The sequence below is a fragment of the Telmatherina bonti genome (assembly GCF_933228915.1).
Source record: "Telmatherina bonti genome assembly, chromosome: 8".
NCBI lineage: Eukaryota > Metazoa > Chordata > Actinopteri > Atheriniformes > Telmatherinidae > Telmatherina > Telmatherina bonti.
The window spans coordinates 19414624-19430138 of record NC_136626.1 but is presented as its reverse complement, the minus strand read 5'-3'; the positions used below and the strand labels follow the sequence as shown (position 1 = coordinate 19430138).

The 15515-nt window shown below is 36.0% G+C and overlaps 2 protein-coding genes across 6 annotated transcripts in view; both read left to right on the top strand.

Moving 5' to 3' along the window:
- The window catches only part of atp13a3 (ATPase 13A3), a 32397-nt gene extending 25131 nt beyond the window's left edge, over positions 1 to 7266 (top strand). Inside the window, exons 26-34 of the mRNA XM_079245242.1 lie at positions 89 to 198; positions 594 to 690; positions 767 to 839; positions 978 to 1155; positions 1294 to 1472; positions 1552 to 1640; positions 1731 to 1811; positions 2574 to 2666; positions 5114 to 7266. Of these exons, the coding sequence (XP_079101368.1) occupies positions 89 to 198; positions 594 to 690; positions 767 to 839; positions 978 to 1155; positions 1294 to 1472; positions 1552 to 1640; positions 1731 to 1811; positions 2574 to 2666; positions 5114 to 5311 (1098 nt within the window). The 3' untranslated portion in view covers positions 5312 to 7266. The remainder of the gene's footprint in view (positions 1 to 88; positions 199 to 593; positions 691 to 766; positions 840 to 977; positions 1156 to 1293; positions 1473 to 1551; positions 1641 to 1730; positions 1812 to 2573; positions 2667 to 5113) is intronic.
- A 5145-nt stretch (positions 7267 to 12411) lies between these two features.
- The window catches only part of opa1 (OPA1 mitochondrial dynamin like GTPase), a 33042-nt gene continuing 29938 nt past the window's right edge, over positions 12412 to 15515 (top strand). For all 5 annotated transcript variants that reach the window (XM_079245430.1, XM_079245428.1, XM_079245429.1 and 2 more), the window contains exons 1-4: positions 12412 to 12591; positions 13886 to 14210; positions 14372 to 14468; positions 14599 to 14706. In XM_079245430.1, the coding sequence (XP_079101556.1) occupies positions 12563 to 12591; positions 13886 to 14210; positions 14372 to 14468; positions 14599 to 14706 (559 nt within the window). In that variant the 5' untranslated portion in view covers positions 12412 to 12562. The remainder of the gene's footprint in view (positions 12592 to 13885; positions 14211 to 14371; positions 14469 to 14598; positions 14707 to 15515) is intronic.

The window sequence follows — 15515 nt, the reverse complement described above, 5'->3', positions numbered from 1 at the left end:
AAATGATCCGTTAGTAATATGGCACGACTTTGTGATGGTCTCAGTTGGAATACAGTAAATATGAGGTGTTTTATGTGCTCCTTTTCAGGCTCTGAAGAGGGCACATGGTGGAATCTCACTGTCTGAGCTTGAAGCCTCAGTTGCCTCACCTTTTACCTCGAGGACCCCCAACATTTCATGTGTCCCTAGCCTCATCAGGTTTTTCTTCTTTACCTACTTTACTGTGAATGACTAAATAAATGAAAATTAATTCATTTTCAAGGCTTCAAATTTTCAGCATGTCAGAAACGAAAATGGGTTTTTTTTTTTTTTGTTTTTGTTTTTTTTTTTTGTTTTTTTAAACAAACAGACTGACTTATAGTATATTGTGTCTGAATTAAGTTCTTTTTTATTCCCTGATGTCAAAATCAAGTTTCCTTAGTGTTTCTTGGTTTGAAAATACTAAAGTGTAGAAAATTATAGTGCTGATCATGTTTGTGTGCATCAACAGTGTTTTTAGTCACAGTTATGGGTCATTATTTTGAAAGGAAACCAAAAGGTTGTCACTTATTATTTGGTTAGAAACATGATTTAGTGTTTGCTTGTTTTTACAGAGAGGGACGTGCTGCACTTATCACTTCGTTCTGTGTGTTCAAGTTTATGGCTCTGTACAGTATCATCCAGTACATTAGTGTCACTCTCCTCTATTCGGTATGTTATATGGTCCGATAAATCGGCAAGAAACCCTGCATATGCACAAATCCACTCTGACTGCTGTTTGTTTTAGATCCTCAGCAACCTTGGAGATTTCCAGTTTCTCTTTATTGACATTGCCATCATCCTCCTTATTGTCTTTACCAGTAAGTACAGAAAAACTAAACAAAATGTTTTTTAAAATTGTTTTTTCCAAACTACTTTTACTTTTATTAACTGTTAATTGACGTTGTGGCTCTTCATAACTGTTTTTCTTCCTCCTGTCATAATGTGGTCCTCTTCAGTGAGTCTGAACCCAGCGTGGAAAGAATTGGTGTCGCGTCGTCCCCCATCAGGACTGATCTCAGGGCCTCTGCTGTTCTCTGTGCTGACCCAGATCCTTATCTGCTTGGGCTTCCAGACCATTGCATTCCTTTGGGTTCGACACCAACCCTGGTACACCATCTGGACACCACTTACAGAGTGAGCACCTGTTATACTGTCTAATGTACAGCAGCCAAATGGGAAAACTTGTTTGTTTTTATTAAGAAAACAATTGTGCACATATTTATGTTTCTGCATGTCCTAAAATTTCTCAAATCAAACTCTGTCTTCATCCAGTGTCTGCAACCTCACATCACACCTTAATGCGTCTGACTTCAACGGCACAGAAGAGGATGACCACAACATCAAAAATTTTGAGAACACCAGCCTCTTCTATGTCTCATCCTTCCAGTATCTCATTGTTGCCATTGTTTTCTCAAAGGGCAAACCTTTCAGACAGCCGAGCTACAAGAACTGTAAGACATTTCCATCTAAACACTGATAAACGTATGCTGACATTGTTCCATTACAATGTGTGTGGTGGTTTCTTCACAGGGCCTTTTGTGGTGTCTACTGTGAGTTTGTATATTTTCCTGCTGTTCATCATGTTTCACCCTGTTGAAGGCATCGATGAGTTTCTAGAGGTAAGTTTATGGACATAAGTACTCTGTTTTGATCACTCAATAAATTTCTCTTTTCAGCAGAGTGATTAGCATTTTTTCTACAATCTACAGATTGTCTGTGTCCCTTTTGAATGGAGGGTAAAGCTTTTCCTAATCATCCTTGTTAATTCTGCTGTGTCCGTTTTGGTGGAGGTAAGAAATACACACAAACAGATGCAGTACCGTAGAGGTTTTTGTCATAATCCGTCTTTTGTTTTTTCATGCAATGTGCTCATCTTTGTCTCATTTAGCTGGACAGTTTAATGAATTTTATTTTGTAAAATGAAAACGACTAATCTTTTAAGGATGGCATTTTGAGTAGTTAAAGAAAAATGTGTGAGAGATTCCTTTTTATGTTGGAGTATATGCATTAGTGGAAACTTCTGAAGTGTTTCAGAACAGCATACCTATGTATATTTTATCTGGTTTATGCGTTTTTAGAGTCTAATTAATTTGTCTGTGTAGATGAATAGTTATCCCTGACTTGCACAGCATCACTCTCTCTGCCTTCCTTTTAGATGGCTGCTGTTGCATATGTGCACTGCTTAGCATACACCTCAGATGTTGCTTTTTCCTGAGCTCCCAGTGCAAATTCCTCTCTTTTTCTTAGTGTATTATCCAACTCAGCCCAACTAATTCTATATAATCAACTGATTCCACATTTTAAGATGATGGTGCACATGTTCTTTCTTCTTACTAATTTATATTCAACCTCACATTTAATGAATAACGCTTAACAGGGGAAAAAGTTACCATACGTAACCTCCTAAGATCTGATACCGTGTGGTTGTACAGATCAGCTGAAAAGACCTCTGTGCCAACCAGTAAAAGAAAAATAATGGAAAATAAGGAGCTCTGTGACATCAAATTAGCCTCTCTTTAATTCTTTCCCCTGCCCACTGCGCTATTCCGTAGACCTTCATCCTTGACATCATCTTATGGAAGCTTGTGTTCAGCAGAGACAAACAGGGCAACTTTGGCGTCACCCCTGCTGCCCCGACACCACAGGTTGGGAAAATCTGACACCTTCTTCACTAGCCCTTGCTTCCTCCTCGTGTGTGGTCTTCCTTCCCTCTATCCTCACTTTTTTTCTCTAATTTAACAGAGCACACCTCTCTTAATATCACTGCTAACAAAGTAATGCATGTGAGAGACCGCAGCCTTATTCTTATCTGTACTCCCTTTCTTATTCACCTTTGATGGCAACTCTCTTTAGGACTTGATAATATGTACATTTCTCATTTAGACAACGATTTTAATCCATAAAAACAGAAAAAGCTTTTGATTGTAACTTGGGGGGTAAGTTTCTGTTTTTTGCCTTTTGAGATAAATTAATTTGATTTCTTTAAAAAAAAAAAAAGAAAAAAAAGAAAAAAATTATATTATTTATATATATATATATATATATATATATATATATATATATATATATATATATATATTATTTATATATATATATATATATATATATATATATATATATATATATATATATATATATATATATATATATATATATATATATATATATATATATATAAAAAAATTTTATTTTATTTATTTATTTTTTTCTCTCCTTTGGACCTCTTGAGCCAGTATCCTGCAGATTTTAATTGTTTCCCTGCTGCAACACACTTGACTCACATTGATGGGCCATTAAAGCACCATCTCCATCCCAGGGTCAGTACAGGATGGTTTGATGCGGTTTGGTTCAAGAAATCCTGATCCCTGTGCCACAGTCCACAGTACACTAACCAGATATATGGTTGGGCTAATTCACTATTTAATCGATGCATCGGGATGTAACGTGCTGATTCAATTACTATTCATAAATGTTCAAAATTAAGAAACACTGCTTTGGAGAGATTGACTGGAAGTCTGTCCCTCAAAAGTGTCCGGGTGCCAAACAGCAAATAAGAAAGATACCAGGAAGTTAACAGCTTGCCTTGCGCCCACTGTTAGAGCATGAGATTTACTCATCAAGTCTTTAGAATAGAAGCATTTTGGGTTTTATGGATGTGAGAACAGCAAAGACACAGACAATATGCTCTCCATATGTAAGTTTAAACCCTAAATAAAATATATTAGTAAAACTACAAACATGACAGCACCTCTGTTCCCACAAGGGTTAAAGGAGGAGAAGAAAGCCACCAGTTGTTTCTAACTATTGATTAAACATTTTTCCTGTGAATTTAATGAAAAAGATCACATGAGAAATAAGTTTGCATTCTGTTGAATTTATTTATGGTTCAATGTAAATAATGGAGACAAATTTGTTTGGTGACTTGAATAGTGGATATGAATGGAATATTAAGTGTTAAGGTAACCACAGAGTAAGATAAAAAAAAAAAAAAACAAAAAAAAACCAACCTCAATGGAGGTAAAGGTGCTTTGAAAACCCTGATAATTGTTTAATAATCAAATATGACCCTGAATCATTAAGTAATCAACCCTTTAAACTGCTTTACTTTGAGCGTTATGGGGTGGCAGTGGTTAAGGAGGTAGAGCAGGTTATCCAATGACTGGAAGGTTGGTGGGTTGAATCCTTCTCCTCCAATCTGTTTTTGAGCTGAAGACACTTCACCAGTTCCAGTGTCCGCATTGCTGGTGTATGAATGCAGTTAGTAAAATAGTAGTGGTCAGAGCGTGTGTTTGCAGCCGCTTTTAGAAGGAAAGGGTCCTGAAAATGCATCAGATATTCTGTCACTCGTCTCTTTTTTTTCTTTCTTGTGGTCTGTGGAAACACAGGAAGTCAACCCACCCGCTACCAACCCAGGCACTTAATCACTCGGTTTGTGGACACAAAGTATAGGCTTGTGTAGAACTTAATAACAAGTTGTTGGAAAATTATTTTAATTGAATCAGGTGTGTTGCAGCTTGGAAACCTCTAAAACCTGCAGGACACCAGTCCAAGAGTGTCCAGAGTTACTAATCCTTACTATATTTGCTGCGCTTGGCTCTGTTTTAGTTTCCCTTTTAGGACAGAGCTGTCTGTGACAGTCACCACTGTCAGTGTTTTCCATTACGTTATGATTAAAATACAGCCTGACAATTTTATTGGTTTGCCAATAAGCATGTTTTTTTTTTTTTTCTTTGTTTATCTGTAAAGTTGTTCTATTATCCTTTGTTTGATCTTTGTCCCCATGAGCTTGTTTTTAAGGAGGAGGCTCAGTTTTAAAACTCCACTGCCAACTCCTTTAAACTATGATCATGCAGAAATGTGTTTTCTTTTTTTTCTTCTTTTTTTTTATGTCTTGCTGCATGAAATGTGCCTGTGTATCACGCAACTGGACTTTAGTTTTGTAATTTGCTTACAAAGGATAGAGCAGCAGCATAATGTCTGATTTGTCAAGATTTATCATTCAGATTTAGAAAACCTGAAGTGACCTGACACCTCTCCCTTTCCTGTGTTTTCTCCCTTAATGTTTGTATTTTTTATGCCATGGTACTTTCAGGGGGTCATTGACCTGCGGGCATACAAGTGTCTGTCCAGGCTCTGCTGCAGAAGCAAGATGACACCCACAGCTCGCTATATGCATCTGGCCCAGGAGCTTAGTGTGGACCCCGACTGGCCCCCAAAGCCAACAACAACCACTGAAGCCAAGCCCCTCCCAGAAAATGGCTCTACTAATCAAATCATAATGAACTCCTAGCACCCGTAACTTCCATAACTATCAAATCATCTCTCATACAGATGTCCATATGAGGTGTGTAAGCAAATGCACATTCAGCCTATTTAGACGAATCAAAGAATCCATCGTATCATCTTCTCAAAGAGTAATTGCTCATTTTTTTTTGTTTTACCAATGGTGCATCCAGAACTGCAATATTAATGCAAAAAATCTTGGACTGCACACAGATACCAAATAAATTCACGTTAGCTCAGTATACTTGCGCTGTCAGGCACAGCCCCTCCAGTGCTCTCAGGTCTCATTTTCTCATAAATACGCTTCATTAAAGCATTATGTGGAATCCAATTCTCTGTTTTATTGTATTTAATAATCAATACAGCCTGATAGAAGAATTCACAAGCAAGGTCAGACTTTTGTCAGTCTCTCTTTCAGTACAGGTTCATCATACCTTTCATCTAATAAATCAGAGAAAAAGATGTAACAGAGCCAGGGTCCAAGTACATCTTCAGATACATTTGATTCAAAAGTTTTGAATCCTTTACGTAATTTTTATGATTACCACAACTTACAAAATCATCAGATCTCCTTAACTCCACAATGCTATATTAAAGATGAAGAGACCTTTGTAAGTCTTCTCGAGAGCACTAAAATACAAAGAAATACAGCACAGGATAGAAGACATTCTAGCCAAGACATAGTGTTTTGTACTTTGGCCAAGTCTGCTTAAAAATGTGACTCACAATGAGGGTCTGGAGGATTCTGTGGTAGGAAGCGGTTGCACTTTACAACAGAGAGATTCTGTTAATGGATGAAATAATGAATTGATGGACCTGTTCAAATAGTTCTGATGTTTCTGAGCAATGTGGTTTAAGCTGATGTGAGAGATGCAGGCTCTGCTTCTGTGTAGTGGTCTTACACAATTAATATGCAGGGAGTTGCATTAATGTATGAGCTTAGCCACTTTGTAGATTGTCGGAGAACAGAGTTGAACAAAAAGTAATTTGATTACTGTGAGGACTCTGGCATGCATGTATTTTCCAATTTGAGACCAGCATTCAGTTAAGTTGAAACTTTACACTCTGTCTTGTTCAATTGCACACCAAACATCAAATATACATATCATTTAGTCTATGAAAGCCATGATATCTACAAACAAATTAGATTTGTAACGGGTTTAAAATTGGGGCCATTTTACTGAAAATGAAAATGATGGTGATAACACCATTACAGTAAATGTAAACCTTTTGACACTTACCTTCTGGCCTATATCAAAGTCATAGTTGTTTTTGCACATGCTCCATTTAAATCCTTTGGCATGGTGAGTTTAAGGAAAGTGTTTTTTTTTTTTTTTGTTTTTTTTAAACTTTATTGCAACATACTTTATTGATAATGGCGGAACAACGAAATGGTAGAGTTAAGAATGCTTGAGGAAGCATTTTCCTCAATAGTTTTGTGAGAAACTTTGCAGCCCTATAATTTCCACACATACATTATGGATTATAATGTAAATAGGGAGGTAGACGGATGTAGCATCTGGTTTTCATTTGCAGGTTGGGAATTGTTGCTGTGTTTGGTTGTATTTGCTTGAGCTTAATGTTTGGATTTTCAGCATAGACATGTAAAATGTGAGAAATTTCATCTCTTCCTCTTAGTCAGTGGACTTAATTGGCGTGTTGGTTCTTAGGATTGAATTTGAATGTATCACCATGAAATTAAGCACAAACTTAATTTGAGATCATGAATTCTAATAATTTTTTTATGTTATTCTGTCATAAATGTTGGTATTACAAAGTAAGTTTAGTGGGACAAGCAGTCTTCTTTTTCTAGTACCTACATTTAATAAAAATTATTATAAATTGCTAATTTAGCTTTTTTTCCCACCATTTTTATGGTGGAAAAAAATCCACCTTATAATCCATCTTATATTTGCATCAATGAGCCATCTTCTGAGCAGAAGACATAACTGCATGAAGTGTGCTTCCCATTGTCCTGTTTTGAAAACCTGATGGTTGCTGTACTAGAAACCTTTCGACGTATACAACATTGCTGTAGACTCAAGGAACATTTACTATAACAAAAATATATTGCAGAATATAACAATTATTGCCCCAGAAACAGCATGTATCTGGCTGGCCATCATACACTTAACATGCATGAGAGACAATGAATCAAAGCAACACCCAACAAACTCCCGAATTGCTCCAGAAAGTCAGAATTTATTTATTTATTTTTGTAAAGCAAGATTTCTTCCTGTGGAAGAAAAGTCTTACTGATACTGTAAAAAAAAAAAAAAAAAAAAAAAAAAAATTAAGGCAAGGAATTTTGCATCTCAATTGCTTGCAATTCCTGGCTTCATCCAAAATATTTATGAAATATGGATGCTGACTATATACACTTGTATTCATGTCATGCATTTAGCATATCCTACCTGCATAGAATTAAGGGCTATATTTTAATCTTACTCCAGTTTCTGACTTTTAAAGCGATACTACATGTGCTGTATAAATTGAAACTCACCATTACAAGACTCTGTGAACAGTGACAACTGCTGCAGAAGTTTGTAGTGTCTTTGAGGAAATTTGATGATTAGTCTGTAAAGAGAAAAAAAAAAAAAAAATATATATATATATATATATATATATATATATATATATATATATATATATATATATATATATATATATATCTTCTTCCAACATACTGAGCAACCAGAAGGACAGTAGAGAAACGGTTTTGTTTGTATTTTCAGTCATCTGAATTGAGAAAACTGGAAACATTGAAAGCCACATTCAAAGCCATCTTGGTGGCGTTTAATGTTGAAAATTAAAAGGAGATTCGTAGTGACCCATCACTCTGAAAAAGATTACTACACACACACACTACCATTTTTATAGAAACAAGTACAGCAGATGGACCGTATTGGTAATATTTTCTACCCGAGTATCGGTCATTGGTGTTGTCATGTTGAAAGAATGTCATCTTAAATCTAACGTTACTCCACCTCCTGGGCAGAATCAAGCAAATTATTTCTGCCTTCTAGCATCAGCACTGTTGTCTAGTATTTTATTACTACTATTAATACAAGACCCAGCATCACATTTATATTTTTCACTGATTTAATGTAAAACAAACTGTTATCATAATCATAGCTTTTCTCCAGTAAAATCTAGTAGGGGTTACAGAACAGAACTCTGAGGTTACTTGCTCATTAAAAAGTCATTTATACATTGTGTAAAAGTGACCTGTTTGAAAATCTCAAATGTGACTGTAATTTTCATTCATGCATTGTCCATTTTGATTTTGTTGGTGAAATTCAGAATGAGAATGGCAGGTCGATGTGATGCAAATCTGATATGTTGAGATAAAATTCAGACTGTCTCTGTTGTTGTAATGTCAAGATTAATTTATGATTCATAATGTGTTGCTAATGTATCAAACAATAGCCATAGCATTTTTCACCCTTTTTTCTGTTTTTTTTTTTTGTTGTTATATACCTACTGAGGCTAAAATTGAATGTTTTGAGAAAATTTAATACAATGCAATACTACACATTACTGATTTATTTCATCATCCTTATTTTAAAAAGTAAAAAAAAAAAAAAAATCTTAATATAAGAGTATAGGATTTTTTTTGTCTTGTGCTTTTTTTCTGTCAGATTAGATTTGACATGGCAAAAGTCGACATGAAGTGGTAATAAAGTTGAATTCTATATGTATATATAAGATGTACATTTCTAGTCTGTGCAAAAAAATGATAATATTTAGTTATAAATATGATTTTCATTTTTATTAAAGGGCTGGCGTGTCTTTTTCTACTTTTTTGGTACTGTATTACAATCAGTTATCTTTTTTTTTTTTTTTTTTTGTACTGAATTAGATTTATTTGTTCTTTCAATTTTGTTCAGTTGTATTATTTTGGTTCTTCATTTGGGCATGAGTCCTGGGCATTCATTTCACAGGTTGAATCTGGCATCATCAAGTCTCACTGGAAACAGTCTGACTTGTGAAAACAAAATGCAGCAATGTCTGTTTTAAACTTTGAATGAAAACTGAACGATTTGCTTTTGCAGTTTCCAAAAAAAAAACTTTCTCAACTTTTGCTTTTCCTTTTTTTATTTTGCCTCAGTTCTGTGTTAAAACTAAGAATCTGACACAAGAAGGGAATTAAACTGTTGCATGTTTGACATCACTGCTACAACATTCAAAATGTGTCTGAGCAATTGATGTTTGTCTTGTCTCGACTGTTTTAACACTTATTTTGCATCCATGTAATTGGCAAGCAAATGTGCATTGCAGTCCAGTATCAGCAGACTATTATATAAATTATATTGCTGCTAGGAGCAAAAGGAGTCTATCAGCTGTGCTATAACTGTGCACCTTCACGCAGAAAAGCCCATTTAAAGATGTGCTGAGTGTAAATATAGCATTTTTTTCTTCTATGCTACAAATTGGCCTTTTTATTGAAATGGCTTTGTTTAGGCAAAGGATTTTATAAAAAATACTTATGCTCCTCCATAGGTACAAAAACTGTTGTACAGACTGTTCACATTTGGCATTGGCTTCTTCAGATCATGTCGTAAACAAAATATTGCATTGCATTCAAATTGAATCTGCCTCTGGGTAAATGACTCTTGGATGTTGTTTCCTCAAGGAATATGTCTGTTTAAAAAAACAAAAAAAAAAAATCATTAAAAAAATTATCACTTAAACAGAGGAAAATAAACAGCTGTTAATTTTTTCTACTGTCCATCTACAATTCTACAATATATTTATGCTTTTCTGCAGCTCCTACACCTCATCAAGAGGTTTGTCGGGTTTTTTTTTTTTTTTTCTTTTGGCAGAGATGTATATCATTTTGAAATTTTTTTGTACTTTATAATTTATTTTTATTTATTTTGATTTGGTTTCCCTGAGGATTATTGTATTAAAGATTAATTTTGATTTCTTTTCAATAAATGTTCTCAAAGCAGCTGCTGTGTGTCTCGACATAATTTCCTTCTATCTAGACGCAATAGCATGATTACACATACAGTAACAAAATGTTAGTTAATTCAGCAAGCACTAAGTTGCCCGTGTTTTTCCTCAAATTTAAGATGTAATGGTCATGGACCTAATCTTTTTACAGATTTTACATTTCTCTAACCAATGCCTACCAAATGTAAACGGATACATCTAACTACACAACAGTGTAATAAAAAAATTGGAAGGACATGAATGTGAGATGTTTTCAGAGTGTATCAAACCCATATTAAATCAATTTGGAAATCCTCAGGAATTGTAGTTTGCTTTGAATCCAGTATGCTGAATGCACTCCACCCTAATTAAAGGAACTGGTGCTTTGTTATAGTGAAGTTACACCCTGACAGGGCTTTGTACTACACAAACAAGAATAATGTTTGACATTTTATTTTGCATGTCATATAGGTTCAGACACATTTACATGGACATTAATCTACACACAGATATGTACATATGCATACTAAATGCTGACTGTCGTGGACTTGTCATTCCAATCACCTAACATTTACTTGGGAACACAAATTAAGAGAGCCTGGCACTTCCGGTGTCAAACATATGGAAAAACTCAGTGAAACATGGTCAGAAAACAGGTTTTCAAATTTGCATAACCATTTTGAGTCCATGAAGTTTTGATAATTATTCAAATATAGTTATTAAAACAAAATAAACTTCAGTTTCAGTTTATAACCAAAATTATTAAATTGATAAAGACTTTCACTACAGTATATTGCATACAAACACAAAAATTTCAGAAGTGCACTGTCTTATGAACTAGCTACAAACACCTGCAGTGTCCTGAGTTCAGGATCACCATAGGTGTGGCATAAAGTATAAAACTTGCATTTTGCCTTTATCAACTCTGAACACCCGTTTTATGAGCAGTCACTTGTTACATGTGATCAGTACTGCCCATTCAAATGCGCACACCAGGTCTTTGGTCATTTTATTGTTATTATTAGGGTCCGAGCCATACGAAGTATGGCAAGGCCCTATTGTTATTGTAATGTTTATTATTATTATTTTAAGCACAACTCACTCAATTTTGACCCCCTTAGACCCCGTGAAAAGTTGCGAAACTTTGCACACACCTCACGTCCGGTGAAAATTTCGATAATTTGGCGTTTGTATGCACGCCAATGCAAAAATGCCTCAACAGCACCCCCTAGAAACGCCAAAGATGGCCTCTAGAATGGGGAAAAATATTATTAGTTTGACGTAGGACGACGAAATTCGGTACACATGTCTGTCACATCAAGACAAGTAAAAAAGTCATTGAAACGCCTGTTCTCATGGCAACGGGTTGCCCGCCATCTTGGCGTTTGCGGCCATTTTTTTGCCCGTTTTTGTCAATTTGGGCGCATCGCATTTGAACGAACTAGTCTGAGGGGATTCATGCTATTGGCTCCACATTCGCCATGGAGCTTCGTGACAAGATGGGGACCAAAAGTTATTCAAATCTTTTTGATAGGAGAAAGCGTGTTACCGTGGCAACCCATGGAAAAAAGCGTTCTCGCCATGAAACACGGTTCACTCATATCTTCGCAGAAATACATCCGATCGGAACAAAAATTAAAATAATTCATGTTTGGTAGGTCCTTCACGGCCCTAGGGACCCGATCGTCTACTTTGACCTAGGGCTACGAAATTCGGCACACATGTCTAACATCCCAAGACGAGCTGAAAAGTCAATGAAACACATGTTGCCATGGTAACGGGCTGTCCGCCATCTTGGCGTTTACACACAATCTTTTCTCAATATGTGAATTGTATTTCTCTATTAAAATGAACTGGCTGTGCGGATCCTTCACATGTAACATTGGGACAACCAGGACTCGGGTGGAGGGTTCGGCATGAGGCGAGGACCCGATGGATGCCGCTTGCGGCTTTAATTATTATTATTATTATTATTATTATTATTATTATTATTATTATTATTATTATTATTAGTAGTAGTAGTAGTAGTAGTAGTATCACTATTATTATACTTTTGTACAGCCTGATGCAAAGACAACACAAGTAATACATTGAAACCATTGCGCCATAGCACTTTTCTTTCCGGAGCAATTTGAAGGGAGCACCGTTCACAGGAAGTGGACTGTCATTCTGCCCGATTCTGCCTGTGTCCTTGTTAGCTAGTAGGCTAGTTAGCTGCCATAATAGGCAAGCAACTGTGTACAATTGGCAAAGATGAAATTATCTGTGCCTGAAGAGTACATTTGAAAGAGATTGGCATTTATCCGCTGTGAACAGCACCATGTTGCGTGTCGGGAGCAAAGCTGCCTGGTGAGTGTGATTTGCTGAAGGTAACGACAACGCAGCTAATGCTAATGAAATCATATGTAGCGTGTTCTTCTGTCAGCTGAGGACAGTATGGCTAACAGTCTGTTGATATTGTTAGCTGGTGACCCATTGGTGAAGACATACATTTAAGACATATATGACAAAGTCCAGACTTTTGCCAGTGACATGTTATGTTGAGCTGCTGGTTGTTACCACTGTTTTGCTGGTGTGGAGTTTTGACGTTTCTTAGCCAGCAGCTAACTGGGCAGCTAAGTAGCGAGCTCCGATTGTTGATGTATTTCTTTTGCAATCTAATATCGCAGTAGTTAAATAATTCTTAATAGAAAAAAGGCTTGTTAACAAACTGTTTCATCCATCAAGATGATGTTTAAGTGGTCACTGTCTTCAAGCTTAAGTATTTGGTTATTTGTAATGGATGTCACAGTCTTTTGCTGACAACGTTAATATAAAGTTCAGATTACCACAGTTTCACGTATTGCTGCTACTTGGTACTACTTACTACTTACAGTGTAGCCAGTGGCTTCTGGTTTGTGTTAGATTGTTAGACTGGATACAGTCTTTTAATTTTATATAAGTTACAATTAAGTTGCTTCTTTCTGCTTCCTACAGGTTTTGACTCTATTAAAAAGTTAACATAAGAACTATGTCACTTGGACATGGGAGCTGAGGGGAGCAGTGTAATTTTTCAAATGATTTTTTAAAATTATTATTCTTGATTGATGTAAAGTTTCATCTGCTCAGCAGTCTAGGCGGTGATTTATTCTGTTTTTCATTTTTGTAGTACTTTTTGTAATGAAATGTCAGGAGTTGTGGTCATTTTTAGCCTAATTAAGTAAACACAATGATACAGTGTAGAAAGTGTAATCTGTGGTTTGGTTTTCTTGGCTGAAATAAGCATGCTTACCCAAAAATGATAAAATGCATCTCAATCTTTGAATTACATAATTCACCCTTGATGGGACCTACAGACTGGTTACTGTTTTACGTTGAAGATATTGTATTAAATTACTAAACTATTTGTCTTTGTATAACACAGATTAATTATCCTCTCTGCATTTCTTTTTCTGTAAGACTTGGTTTCTATTAAGTTCTCCTTTTATGCCACTGCCCTGTAAACAAATAAACACATTTTTATCGGAGATTTAAACAGATGATCTTATGACTTTATGTAATTTTTTAAACCTTTCTAACCTATGCCCCAACTTTTTGAGCACAGCTCATCCTTCCTGAAATATCACAGCTACAGTATGAACTTTGCATTTTTCTTTTATCACAGCATGGCTTGTAGAAACCTGGTCTCAACCAACATGGGGATAAGATTCCGAGTCCCGCTGCAGAAGCTTCACCCTCTGTCCCGTGCCATCCACCACCGCTACTCTGGAAACACTAACCCTCAGCGACCTCCTCATCGTACAGCAGCACGATATTTTACCTCCATGTCTCGGTTGCCAATGCGGCCTCCAAAGCCTCCTCCTGGGTCAGGTGGCCGCAACTATCAACAGAAGCGCAACTTCTGGGTTGCTCGCCTAGCAGCTCGGTTGCTAAAGCTGAGATACATTCTGCTGGGCTCAGCAGTGGGAGGAGGGTATACAGCTAAGAAGGTTGGTATTCATTTTATTACTATCCTATGATTCATCCTGCAACAGAACCCTTTCCTGTGCTTTATTTTGTCCCTCATGATTCTAATCCAGTGGTACATAGTGTTAGCTTTTATGGTATTCTGGTGCTAACTGAAAACAATTAACTATGAATTTATCCCCAGACCTATGACGAGTGGAAAGACATGCTGCCTGATTTTAGTGAATACAATTGGGTCATTCCTGATTTTGTGTGGGAGCTAAGTGAACAAATTGATCTCGGTAAGTTTGTTTAATTTCTTTTCATGAATTTGTCATGGCTTATTTGAACACGCTCATACCCACATGGTGTCCTGTTGCATCATCACATGCAACTTCTGTATCTATTTTACCTGCTATCTCTTATCCACAGATAAACTGGCCAAAGCTCTACCAGAGATAGAAGAAATTGCCAAACTTCTCCCTGACTTTGACAAAATTGGAGAGAACTTCACTTTCCTTAAAAGTCTTCTGTCCTCTGGTGAGTAAATAAAAAAAAAAAAAAAATCAGCTGTGCTTTTCTCAAGTTACTGAATATTAAACAAACATGGAGATACCACTGTATCCAGGCTTTAGAAAATATTAAGGGTACCTAAATGTCACCAATGGAAACCTTGCTTCATGGCTATATATGTTTTTTTTTGGTCTGCACTATTCCACAATTACCTCAGGAGATTAAACAGACTTTGTTTCAGTAAAACATGCCTGCTTCCTTTTTTTTAAACTTCACCCTGCTCCCATACAGCTCCTTTGCTTGTAATTCTGGTTATTATGAGTAAAACTGGAATATTTTCTTTTGCATACTAACATTCGTATCACACTGTCACAAAGAATTGCTTATCAGAATGGGTCCAAATTAATGATACCTAAGCTGTTCTAGGTAGATTTATAATCGGTATAATGTTTATTTTTTTCACTATTTTGCTATTTTCAAGTCATTTAAAAACACAAACTAACTTAAGACGTGCTTTGTGTTGCTTATAATAATAATTCATTTGGCCATAAGTCTCTTCCTCAAAGGCTTTTATGACATGAAATGTCTTGTCTGAGAAGCTAATGCAGGAATTTATTCCAATAAGTCACTGAGAAACTGATAATGCTTATGACATTAAGAAATTAATCAAACCGTTGGTACTAGATAGTTCTCCTACCAACCTCTTCACACACAATTAAACCCTCAAGAGGATATCGGCCAACTTTGTGATGACTAAATAAAACTTAATTACTTTTTGGATCAGACCCAGTTTAAGATTTCTTTACCTCTTTAACAGTTTCTCATGAAGTGACCGT